At 51.7% G+C, this 12863-nt stretch overlaps 1 protein-coding gene across 1 annotated transcript in view; it reads right to left on the bottom strand.

Moving 5' to 3' along the window:
* Positions 1-7860: 7860 nt before the first annotated feature.
* The window catches only part of LOC139402735 (transmembrane protein 47-like), a 14807-nt gene continuing 9804 nt past the window's right edge, over positions 7861-12863 (bottom strand). The window contains exons 2-3 of the mRNA XM_071146644.1: positions 8390-8530; positions 7861-8039 (exon numbers count right to left, since the gene is read on the bottom strand). Of these exons, the coding sequence (XP_071002745.1) occupies positions 7861-8039; positions 8390-8530 (320 nt within the window). The remainder of the gene's footprint in view (positions 8040-8389; positions 8531-12863) is intronic.

The following is a 12863-nucleotide window of genomic DNA, read 5'->3' as shown; positions in this document are numbered from 1 at the left end:
TGTGTAAATGTCCGTCTGACTGTCTGATTGTCTGACTGTTTTTCTGTCCCTCTGTCCGGCCATGCCTGCCTGTCTATCCATATATATGTTGGTACGTCCCTCTTTCTGTCCCCCAGAGGACTGGAGATGCTGCAGCAGCCAGAGGGCCAACAGGTTCCATCAGCGGGAGGGAGGGAGGGAGGGAGGGAGGGAGGGAGGGAGGGACAGCTGTAGGAGCTCAGGGAGGGAGGGAGGGAGGGCCACAGCTGTGAGTCCCTGTAGCGTGAGAGTTTCCTCCCAGCATTAACAACACCACAACATGATCTGTTTACACAAACACAGCTCAAACTACAGTCGGATACTCATGACTGGAGCAGAATGAATGGTCTGGAACTGCCTTAGGCCACTGTAGCCAATAGTCAGATGTTACAGTACAAGGCAGCACAGGTACAGTATATTAAAATAGTCACATTCATGGCAGGGCAGTAATCATGTTCATTGAATTTGACATGTGGTCCCATATGGAAGAAAGGCTGTATGCAACTAGCCAATGATGCATGAAGGTACGTGCACAGGTTGTCCTGTAGGTGGCAGTATTGCTACATGTTTGTTTTTGAACTCCTTAAAATTACAACCTGTGAAGGAGAATGGATTTTGTCCCAAATGACACCATATTCCCTATATAGTGCACTACTTTTGACCAGAGCCCTATGATCCCTGGTCAAAAATAATTCACCATATAGAGACTAGGGTGCCATTTGGGACATGTGAAGGTCTTCTAAGCCTGATGTGGGATCAAAGCTTCCCCCAGGTAGAGGAGAGAACAACCTACTTGCAGTGAGTTGCTAGGCAGGGCAAAAGGAGTTGGCCTTCTGGTTAGAGTTCGACAAGGTTTGAACTGACTGACTGACTCTCTCACAGGAGTGAGAGACAGTTGCAGGAGCTTGTTGCAGGAGCTTGTTGCAGGAGCTTGTTGCGGGAGCTTGTTGCAGGAGCTTGTTGCAGGAGCTTGTTGCAGGAGCTTGTTGCAGGAGCTTGTTGCAGGAGCTTGTTGCGGGAGCTTGTTGCGGGAGCTTGTTGCAGGAGCTTGTTGCAGGAGCTTGTTGCAGGAGCTTGTTGCAGGAGCTTGTTGCAGGAGCTTGTTGCAGGAGCTTGTTGCGGGAGCTTGTTGCAGGAGCTTGGGAAGAGAAAATACAATGACATTCTCAACGGATCAGAAATGAAGTGTGAAGATAAGTGGAGGAGTTATGGTATCTAGTCCGGCCCGCGAGACAAAATAAATACATTTATATATAAATATATATATTTTAAATTGTGTCCCTTTTTTCTCCCCAATTTTGTGGAATCCAATTGGTAGTTACAGTCTTGTCTCATCGCTGCAACTACCGTACAGCCTCGGGAGAGGCGAAGGTCAAGAGCTGTGCGTCCTCCGAAACACAACCCAACCAAGCCGCACTGCTTCTTAACACAATGCCCTCTTAACCCGGAAGCCAGCCGCACCAATGTGTCGGTGGAAACACCGTACACCTGGCGACCGTGTCAGCGTGCACTGCACCCGGCCCGCCACAGGAGGCGCTAGAGCGCGATGAGACAAGGACATCTCGGTCTGCCAAACCCTCCCCTAACCCGGACAACACTGAGACAATTGTGCGCCGCTTCATGGGTCTCCCAGTCACGGCCAGCTGTGACACAGCCTGGGATTGAACCCAGGTATGTAGACCGCTGCGCCTCTCGGGAGGCCCCCGCAAATTGACTTTAACAAACAATTGATCCCCATCCAAAAATGTGTCCCTCGAGCCAAAAATCCCGATGTGGCTCTCAAGCCAAAAAGTTTGCCCACCCCTGAGTAGCCCCTCCTGTAATCTAATGAGAGGAAGAGACTGGTTATTTTACTTGCTTTATTGTGTTAATTTACAATGAGATGAATACTGATACATATCTCTACCACGGCATCTAAAACATGCCCTCTCTCTCTCTCTCTCTCTCTCTCTCTCTCTCTCTCTCTCTCTCTCTCTCTCTCTCTCTCTCTCTCTCTCTCTCTCTCTCCCCCAACTCTCTCTCTCTCTCTCTCTCTCCCCCCAAATATCTCTCTCTCTCTCTCTCTCTCTCTCTCTCTCTCTCTCTCTCTCTCTCGCTCCCTCCCTTCCTCCCTCCCTCCCTCCCTCCCTCCCTCCCTCCCCTCTCTCTCCCTCCCTCCCTCCCCTCTCTCTCTATCTCTCTCTCTTTCTCTCTCTCTCCCTCCCTCTCCCTCCCTCTCTCTCTCTCTCTCTCTCCCCCTCCCTCCCTCCCTCCCTCCAATCTACTCACATATCTCATCAACATCTCCACGAACATCATTCAACAATTTACCCCATAATCTACTGTAGGATGTCCATTAAAATAATAATATTTGATTTGTGTGGTTACATTTCATTGGATTATTGTCGGACAAGTAAATGTGTTACCAGACATAAACTAAGCTATCTGTCTGTCTCCTCTTCTAGACCACGGAACATTCCTACATCGCTGCAAAAACCTGACCAAGCTGTGATGAGACAGACCAGATAAGCTACAGACCAGTACCACATTACTGGGCTGTGTCCTAAACGGGCTTCAACGGCTCCCTGTCTGTCTCTGTGCTCTTCACTGGCTATGAAAACAGGAAGGAAACCTCTGTTTTGGGGTATTGGGACGTACCAAACCTCCTCTTTACCAAGATTGGGGTCAATTCCATTTCAATTCCAATCATTTCAGAAAGTAAACCAAAACTCCAATTCCTCATTGAAAAGTTAAAATGGAATTGAGCCCAACTGTAGCTAGCTATGGGGGTTCATACTTCCATGGAGATACACTGTAGTGGCATTGGTGTCCTGTGGGTCACTGGGTCTCTTCCTCGCCTTCACATGCCAAGCTACCAGTGTTGGTCATCCCAGTCTGTCTCTACCTACCAGTGTTGGTCATCCCAGTCTGTCTCTACCTACCAGTGTTGGTCATCCCAGTCTGTTTCTACCTACCAGTGTTGGTCATCCCAGTCTGTCTCTACCTACCAGTGTTGGTCATCCCAGTCTGTCTCTACCTACCAGTGTTGGTCATCCCAGTCTGTCTCTACCTACCAGTGTTGGTCATCCCAGTCTCTCTGCCTACCAGTGTTGGTCATCCCAGTCTGTCTCTGCCTACCAGTGTTGGTCATCCCAGTCTCTCTGCCTACCAGTGTTGGTCATCCCAGTCTGTCTCTACCTACCAGTGTTGGTCATCTCAGTCTGTCTCTACCTACCAGTGTTGGTCATCTCAGTCTGTCTCTACCTACCAGTGTTGGTCATCCCAGTCTGTCTCTACCTACCAGTGTTGGTCATCCCAGTCTGTCTCTACCTACCAGTGTTGGTCATCTCAGTCTGTCTCTACCTACCAGTGTTGGTCATCCCAGTCTGTCTCTACCTACCAGTGTTGGTCATCCCAGTCTGTCTCTACCTACCAGTGTTGGTCATCCCAGTCTCTCTGCCTACCAGTGTCGGTCATCCCAGTCTCTCTGCCTACCAGTGTTGGTCATCCCAGTCTCTCTGCCTACCAGTGTTGGTCATCCCAGTCTCTCTGCCTACCAGTGTTGGTCATCCCAGTCTCTCTGCCTTCCAGTGTTGGTCATCCCAGTCTGTCTCTACCTACCAGTGTTGGTCATCCCAGTCTGTCTCTACCTACCAGTGTTGGTCATCCCAGTCTGTCTCTACCTACCAGTGTTGGTCATCCCAGTCTGTCTCTACCTACCAGTGTTGGTCATCCCAGTCTGTCTCTACCTACCAGTGTTGGTCATCCCAGTCTGTCTCTACCTACCAGTGTTGGTCATCCCAGTCTGTCTCTACCTACCAGTGTTGGTCATCCCAGTCTGTCTCTACCTACCAGTGTTGGTCATCCCAGTCTGTCTCTACCTACCAGTGTTGGTCATCCCAGTCTGTCTCTACCTACCAGTGTTGGTCATCCCAGTCTGTCTCTACCTACCAGTGTTGGTCATCCCAGTCTCTCTGCCTACCAGTGTTGGTCATCCCAGTCTGTCTCTGCCTACCAGTGTTGGTCATCCCAGTCTCTCTGCCTACCAGTGTTGGTCATCCCAGTCTGTCTCTACCTACCAGTGTTGGTCATCTCAGTCTGTCTCTACCTACCAGTGTTGGTCATCTCAGTCTGTCTCTACCTACCAGTGTTGGTCATCCCAGTCTGTCTCTACCTACCAGTGTTGGTCATCCCAGTCTGTCTCTACCTACCAGTGTTGGTCATCTCAGTCTGTCTCTACCTACCAGTGTTGGTCATCCCAGTCTGTCTCTACCTACCAGTGTTGGTCATCCCAGTCTGTCTCTACCTACCAGTGTTGGTCATCCCAGTCTCTCTGCCTACCAGTGTCGGTCATCCCAGTCTCTCTGCCTACCAGTGTTGGTCATCCCAGTCTCTCTGCCTACCAGTGTTGGTCATCCCAGTCTCTCTGCCTACCAGTGTTGGTCATCCCAGTCTCTCTGCCTTCCAGTGTTGGTCATCCCAGTCTGTCTCTACCTACCAGTGTTGGTCATCCCAGTCTGTCTCTACCTACCAGTGTTGGTCATCCCAGTCTGTCTCTACCTACCAGTGTTGGTCATCCCAGTCTGTCTCTACCTACCAGTGTTGGTCATCCCAGTCTGTCTCTACCTACCAGTGTTGGTCATCCCAGTCTGTCTCTACCTACCAGTGTTGGTCATCCCAGTCTGTCTCTACCTACCAGTGTTGGTCATCCCAGTCTGTCTCTACCTACCAGTGTTGGTCATCCCAGTCTGTCTCTACCTACCAGTGTTGGTCATCCCAGTCTGTCTCTACCTACCAGTGTTGGTCATCCCAGTCTGTTTCTACCTACCAGTGTTGGTCATCCCAGTCTGTTTCTGCCTACCAGTGTTGGTCATCCCAGTCTGTCTCTACCTACCAGTGTTGGTCATCCCAGTCTGTCTCTACCTACCAGTGTTGTTCATCCCAGTCTGTCTCTACCTACCAGTGTTGGTCATCCCAGTCTGTCTCTACCTACCAGTGTTGGTCATCCCAGTCTGTCTCTACCTACCAGTGTTGGTCATCCCAGTCTGTCTCTACCTACCAGTGTTGGTCATCCCAGTCTGTCTCTACCTACCAGTGTTGGTCATCCCAGTCTGTCTCTACCTACCAGTGTTGGTCATCCCAGTCTGTCTCTACCTACCAGTGTTGGTCATCCCAGTCTGTCTCTACCTACCAGTGTTGGTCATCCCAGTCTGTCTCTACCTACCAGTGTTGGTCATCCCAGTCTGTCTCTACCTACCAGTGTTGGTCATCCCAGTCTGTCTCTACCTACCAGTGTTGGTCATCCCAGTCTGTCTCTACCTACCAGTGTTGGTCATCCCAGTCTCTCTACCTACCAGTGTTGGTCATCCCAGTCTCTCTGCCTACCAGTGTTGGTCATCCCAGTCTGTCTCTATCTACCAGTGTTGGTCATCCCAGTCTGTCTCTGCCTACCAGTGTTGGTCATCCCAGTCTGTCTCTACCTACCAGTGTTGGTCATCCCAGTCTGTCTCTACCTACCAGTGTTGGTCATCCCAGTCTGTCTCTACCTACCAGTGTTGGTCATCCCAGTCTCTCTGCCTACCAGTGTTGGTCATCTCAGTCTGTCTCTACCTACCAGTGTTGGTCATCCCAGTCTGTCTCTACCTACCAGTGTTGGTCATCCCAGTCTCTCTGCCTACCAGTGTTGGTCATCTCAGCCTGTCTCTACCTACCAGTGTTGGTCATCCCAGTCTGTCTCTACCTACCAGTGTTGGTCATCCCAGTCTGTCTCTACCTACCAGTGTTGGTCATCCCAGTCTCTCTGCCTACCAGTGTCGGTCATCCCAGTCTCTCTGCCTACCAGTGTTGGTCATCCCAGTCTCTCTGCCCACCAGTGTTGGTCATCCCAGTCTCTCTGCCTACCAGTGTTGGTCATCCCAGTCTCTCTGCCTTCCAGTGTTGGTCATCCCAGTCTGTCTCTACCTACCAGTGTTGGTCATCCCAGTCTGTCTCTACCTACCAGTGTTGGTCATCCCAGTCTGTCTCTACCTACCAGTGTTGGTCATCCCAGTCTGTCTCTACCTACCAGTGTTGGTCATCCCAGTCTGTCTCTACCTACCAGTGTTGGTCATCCCAGTCTGTCTCTACCTACCAGTGTTGGTCATCCCAGTCTGTCTCTACCTACCAGTGTTGGTCATCCCAGTCTGTCTCTACCTACCAGTGTTGGTCATCCCAGTCTGTCTCTACCTACCAGTGTTGGTCATCCCAGTCTGTTTCTACCTACCAGTGTTGGTCATCCCAGTCTGTTTCTGCCTACCAGTGTTGGTCATCCCAGTCTGTCTCTACCTACCAGTGTTGGTCATCCCAGTCTGTCTCTACCTACCAGTGTTGTTCATCCCAGTCTGTCTCTACCTACCAGTGTTGGTCATCCCAGTCTGTCTCTACCTACCAGTGTTGGTCATCCCAGTCTGTCTCTACCTACCAGTGTTGGTCATCCCAGTCTGTCTCTACCTACCAGTGTTGGTCATCCCAGTCTGTCTCTACCTACCAGTGTTGGTCATCCCAGTCTGTCTCTACCTACCAGTGTTGGTCATCCCAGTCTGTCTCTACCTACCAGTGTTGGTCATCCCAGTCTGTCTCTACCTACCAGTGTTGGTCATCCCAGTCTGTCTCTACCTACCAGTGTTGGTCATCCCAGTCTGTCTCTACCTACCAGTGTTGGTCATCCCAGTCTGTCTCTACCTACCAGTGTTGGTCATCCCAGTCTGTCTCTACCTACCAGTGTTGGTCATCCCAGTCTGTCTCTACCTACCAGTGTTGGTCATCCCAGTCTCTCTACCTACCAGTGTTGGTCATCCCAGTCTCTCTGCCTACCAGTGTTGGTCATCCCAGTCTGTCTCTATCTACCAGTGTTGGTCATCCCAGTCTGTCTCTGCCTACCAGTGTTGGTCATCCCAGTCTGTCTCTACCTACCAGTGTTGGTCATCCCAGTCTGTCTCTACCTACCAGTGTTGGTCATCCCAGTCTGTCTCTACCTACCAGTGTTGGTCATCCCAGTCTCTCTGCCTACCAGTGTTGGTCATCTCAGTCTGTCTCTACCTACCAGTGTTGGTCATCCCAGTCTGTCTCTACCTACCAGTGTTGGTCATCCCAGTCTCTCTGCCTACCAGTGTTGGTCATCTCAGCCTGTCTCTACCTACCAGTGTTGGTCATCTCAGTCTGTCTCTACCTACCAGTGTTGGTCATCCCAGTCTCTCTCTACCTACCAGTGTTGGTCATCTCAGTCTGTCTCTACCTACCAGTGTTGGTCATCCCAGTCTGTCTCTACCTACCAGTGTTGGTCATCCCAGTCTCTCTCTACCTACCAGTGTTGGTCATCCCAGTCTCTCTACCTACCAGTGAGAAGACAAGTCTGTTTTCCAGTCAGCCTCATCCTAATCTCTCGTGGACAGACTACATAACATAAATGGTAGCTGGCACCAGATTTTCCTTCTGGGTTTGCCGAGCTTAGCCTCATCCTTATCCCTAAGGCCTTGTAACTAATACTTGGTCGGTAACAGTGCTTCAGTGAGTCCTTGTCCCAGGGTTTGAGGACAGATAGTGATCTGATTGGTCAGTCTGTTATCTGTTAGTCTCTGACTGAAGAGGCAGTACAGAGCAGGGTACAGGGTACTGTGAAATCATCCATCCACCCCAGCACTGAGCCTCTGCCTGCTTCCACAGGAAATACTGTATGCTGACGTGTGTGTGTGTGTGTGTGTGCATCTCTCTGTGTCTACCTGTCTCTCTAGCGAGCATTAGCATTATACAGTATAGGATATGTATGACAGCCAGCGACTACAGGGGGGGAGGGAGGGGGGGTCACAGTGGTACAGTCCAGCAGGGTCAGTAGTAGTCTTCATAGTTCTTAGGGTTGAGGCAGTAGAGGATCCCCCCACCGAAGGAGAAAATGGTAGCGCCCCAGGCCAGGCCGTAACCCCAGTTGAACTCGTGGTATATGCTCATGCTGATGGTCTCAGTGAACTTGATGGGGTAGAGGACCAGACTGCAGCCCTGCAACACCACTGCAGCAGAGGGAAACAGAGGACATCTCATACACATACTGGAAATTGAAGAGGGAGAGATATATGCATATTACGTATGAATTAACTGTCTAACAAGGAATATGATATCAGAAGATAGAGACAAATAATTGTGTGTGTGTGCCAGGCCATTTAAGATCTTGAATACAAGACATGCGTCAGTGTACTGCACAAGATGTTCCCAACTCAGGGGCTCATGCTTTCTGAGGATGTAACAGTGATGATGGCTATTGGGCTTCCTATCAAGCACTTTGAGAGCCTGTTTGTAGATAGGAATTGTACATTGTACAGCAATGTTGTGTGTGTGTGTGTGTGAGTGTGTGTGTGTTCACCTGCAGCGAACAGCATGACAGCGACAGGTCTGTTGAAGCGTCTCCGAGAGCCGATACACACTGACACCAGGACCACCAGGAAGGAGAGCAGGACCAGAGCAGCTCCACCTAGCAACAAGGACAGGGTGGCGATCTGCCAGTCTAGAAGAGAGAGAATACATATATAGTTAAGGAAAGAGGTAGAGGAAGGAAAAGAGAGGGGAGGAGCACATGAGAGATAAGGAGGGAGAAGGGGATGGGAGACAGAGAGGGAAGGAGAGATAGAGGACAGAGAGGGACGGAGAGATAGAGGACAGAGGGGGAGGAGAGATAGAGGACAGGGAGGGAAGGAGAGATAGAGGACAGAGAGGGAAGGAGAGATAGAGGACAGAGAGGGAAGGAGAGATAGAGGACTGAGAGGGAAGGAGAGATAGAGGACAGAGAGGGGAGGAGAGATAGAGGACAGAGAGGGAAGGAGAGATAGAGGACAGAGAGAGAAGGAGAGATAGAGGACAGAGAGGGAAGGATAGATAGAGGACAGAGAGGGAAGGAGAGATAGAGGACAGAGAGGGGAGGAGAGATAGAGGACAGAGAGGGGAGGAGAGATAGAGGACAGAGAGGGGAGGAGAGATAGAGGACAGAGAGGGAAGGAGAGATAGAGGACAGAGAGGGAAGGAGAGATAGAGGACAGAGAGGGAAGGAGAGATAGAGGACAGAGAGGGAAGGAGAGATAGAGGACAGAGAGGGAAGGAGAGATAGAGGACAGAGAGGGAAGGAGAGCTAGAGGACAGAGAGGGAAGGAGAGATAGAGGACCGAGAGGGAAGGAGAGATAGAGGACAGAGAGGAGGGGAGAGATAGAGGACAGAGAGGGAAGGAGAGATAGAGGACAGAGAGGTGGGGAGAGATAGAGGACAGAGAGGGAAGGAGAGATAGAGGACAGAGAGGGAAGGAGAGATAGAGGACAGAGAGGAGGGGAGAGATAGAGGACAGAGAGGGAAGGAGAGATAGAGGACAGAGAGGGAAGGAGAGATAGAGGACAGAGAGGGGAGGAGAGATAGAGGACAGAGAGGGGAGGAGAGATAGAGGACAGAGAGGGAAGGAGAGATAGAGGACAGAGAGGGAAGAAGAGATAGAGGACAGAGAGGGAAGGAGAGATAGAGGACAGAGAGGGAAGGAGAGATAGAGGACAGAGAGGGAAGGAGAGATAGAGGACAGAGAGGGAAGGAGAGATATAGGACATAGAGGGAAGGAGAGATAGAGGACAGAGGGAAGGAGAGATAGAGGACAGAGAGGGAAGGAGAGATAGAGGACAGAGAGGGAAGGAGAGATAGAGGACAGAGAGGGAAGGAGAGATAGAGGACAGAGAGGGAAGGAGAGATAGAGGACAGAGAGGGAAGGAGAGATAGAGGACAGAGAGGGGAGGAGAGATAGAGGACCGAGAGGGAAGGAAAGATAGAGGACCGAGAGGGAAGGAGAGATAGAGGACAGAGAGGAGGGGAGAGATAGAGGACAGAGAGGGAAGGAGAGATAGAGGACAGAGAGGAGGGGAGAGATAGAGGACAGAGAGGGAAGGAGAGATAGAGGACAGAGAGGGAAGGAGAGATAGAGGACAGAGAGGGAAGGAGAGATAGAGGACAGAGAGGGGAGGAGAGATAGAGGACAGAGAGGAGGGGAGAGAGAGGACAGAGAGGGAAGGAGAGATAGAGGACAGAGAGGGAAGGAGAGATAGAGGACAGAGAGGAGGGGAGAGATAGAGGACAGAGAGGGAAGGAGAGATAGAGGACAGAGAGGAGGGGAGAGATAGAGGACAGAGAGGGAAGGAGAGATAGAGGACAGAGAGGGAAGGAGAGATAGAAGACAGAGAGGGAAGGAGAGATAGAGGACAGAGAGGAGGGGATATCAGGTGGTATAAACAAGGGGGAGCAAACAGCAAGTTGTCAGACGGAAATGGAGCGAGGGGGGAGAGAGAGGGGGGAGAGAGGGAACAGCAAGAGAGAGAGAAAGGGGGGAGAGAGAAAGGGAGAAAGGGGGGGAGAGAGAAAGGGAGAGAGGGGGAGAGAGGAGGGAGAGAGAGAGACAGAGAAAGAGGGGGAGGGAGAGAGCGAATGAGGGGGAGGGGGAGAGAGAAAGAGGGTGAGGGAGAGTGAAAGAGGGGAAGAGAGAGAAGGAGAGAGAAAGAGGGGGAGAGAGAAGGAGAGAGAAAGAGGGGGAGAGAGTGAGGGAGAGAGAAAGAGGGGGAGAGAGAAAGGGAGAGGGAGAAAGAGGGGGAGAGAGAGAGAGAGAGAAAGAAGGGGAGAGAGAGAAAGAGGGGGAGAGAGAGGGAGAGGAGGAGAGAGAAAGGGAGAGAGGGGGGAGAGAGAGAGAGAGAAAGAAGGGGAGAGAGAGAGAAAGAGGGGGAGAGAGAGGGAGAGGAGGAGAGAGAACGGGAGAGAGGGGGAGAGAGAGAAAGAGGGGGGAGAGAGAGAAAGAGGGGGAGAGAGAGAGAGAGAAAGAGGAGGAGAGAGAGAGAAAGAGGGGGAGAGAGAGGGAGAGGAGGAGAGAGAGAAAGGGGGGTCAGATAGAGACGCTGACCCGCATCTCACTGACACACATCGTTGACTAAAGAGCATTGTTGGCATGTTATCAAAATCAATCAACCCCACTAACAACATACAGGCAAGGCAACATCTACACCCCACCCACAACCCCAACCCCACCAACATCTATACCCCACCCACAACCCCAACCCCACCAACATCTACACCCCACCCACAACCCCAACATCTACACCCCACCCACATCCCCAACCCCACCAACATCTATACCCCACCCACAACAACATCTACACCCCAACCACAACCCCAACCCCACCCACAACTACACCCCACCAGCAACTACACCCCACCAACAACTATAACCCCACCCACAACCACAACAACCTCACCCACAACCACAACTCCACCAACAACCACAACCCCACCACAACCACAACCCCACCCACAACGACAACCACAACCCCACCCACAATCACAACCCCACCAACAACTACACCCCACCATCTACTACACCCCACCAACTACAACCCCACCCACAACTACAACCCTACCAACAACCACAACCCCACCAACAACTACACCCCACCAACAACTACAACCCCACCCACAACCCCACCAACAACTACACCCCACCCACAACTACAACCCTACCAACAACCACAACCCCACCAACAACTACACCCCACCAACAACTACAACCCCACCCACAACCCCACCAACAACAAACCCCACCCACAACTACAACCCCACCCACAACCACAACCCTACCAACTACCACAACCCCACCAACAATTATAACCCCACCAACAACCACACCCCACCCACAACTACACCCCACCAACAACTATAACCCCACCAACAACCACAACCCCACCCACAACTACAACCCCACCCACAACTACAACCCTACCAACTACCACAACCCCACCCACAACTACACCCCACCAACAACTATAACCCCACCAACAACCACAACCCCACCCACAACTACAACCCCACCCACAACCACAAACCTACCAACTACCACAACCCCACCCACAACTACAACCCCACCAACCCCACCCACAAATACAACCCCACCCACAACCACAACCCTACCAACTACCCCAACTCTACCAACAACTACAACCCCATCAACTACACCCCACCAACAACTACAACCCCACCCATAACTACACCCCACCAACAACCCCACCCACAACCACACCAACAACTACAACCCCACCAACAACTACAACCCCACCCATAACTACACCCCACCAACAACCCCAACCCCACCAACAGCCACAACCCACAATCCTTACCCCACCCACAACAGCAACCCCACCAACAACTACAACCCCACCCACAACTACAACCCCACCCACAACTACAACCCCAACCCCACCAACAACTACAACCACAACCACACCCACAACTACAACCCCACCCACAACTACAACCCCACCAACAACTACATTCCCACCCACAACCCCACCAACAACTACAACCCCACCCACAACCCCAACAACTACAACCCCACCCACAACTACAACACCACCCACAACCCCAAATCCCACCCACAACCCAACCCACAACCCATCTACAACCACACCAACAACTACAACCCCCACCCCCACCCCCACCCCACCCCACCAACCACAACCCCACCCCCACCCCCACTCTCACCTCCACTCACAACCACAACCCCACCTACAACCCCTACCTCACCCTACCAACCACAACCCCACCCCAACCCCACCAACAACCCCCCCCCCCCCCCACCAACCACAACCCCACACCCACTCACAACCTCACCCACAACCCCAACCCAACTCACAACCCAACCCACCACACCACCCCCACAAAATAAATAGAAGAAGGGACTAGAAAACCCTTCAGTCAGTAATAAATGTTGGTTTAGTGAGAGGTCCAGCAGCAGCTGTGTACAGTAGTTATGGTAGACACTGTGGTCAGATAA

The sequence above is a fragment of the Oncorhynchus clarkii genome, unplaced genomic scaffold (genome assembly GCF_045791955.1).
Source record: "Oncorhynchus clarkii lewisi isolate Uvic-CL-2024 unplaced genomic scaffold, UVic_Ocla_1.0 unplaced_contig_3571_pilon_pilon, whole genome shotgun sequence".
NCBI classification, from domain to species: Eukaryota; Metazoa; Chordata; class Actinopteri; order Salmoniformes; family Salmonidae; genus Oncorhynchus; species Oncorhynchus clarkii.
This window is presented reverse-complemented; position numbering and strand designations above follow the sequence as displayed.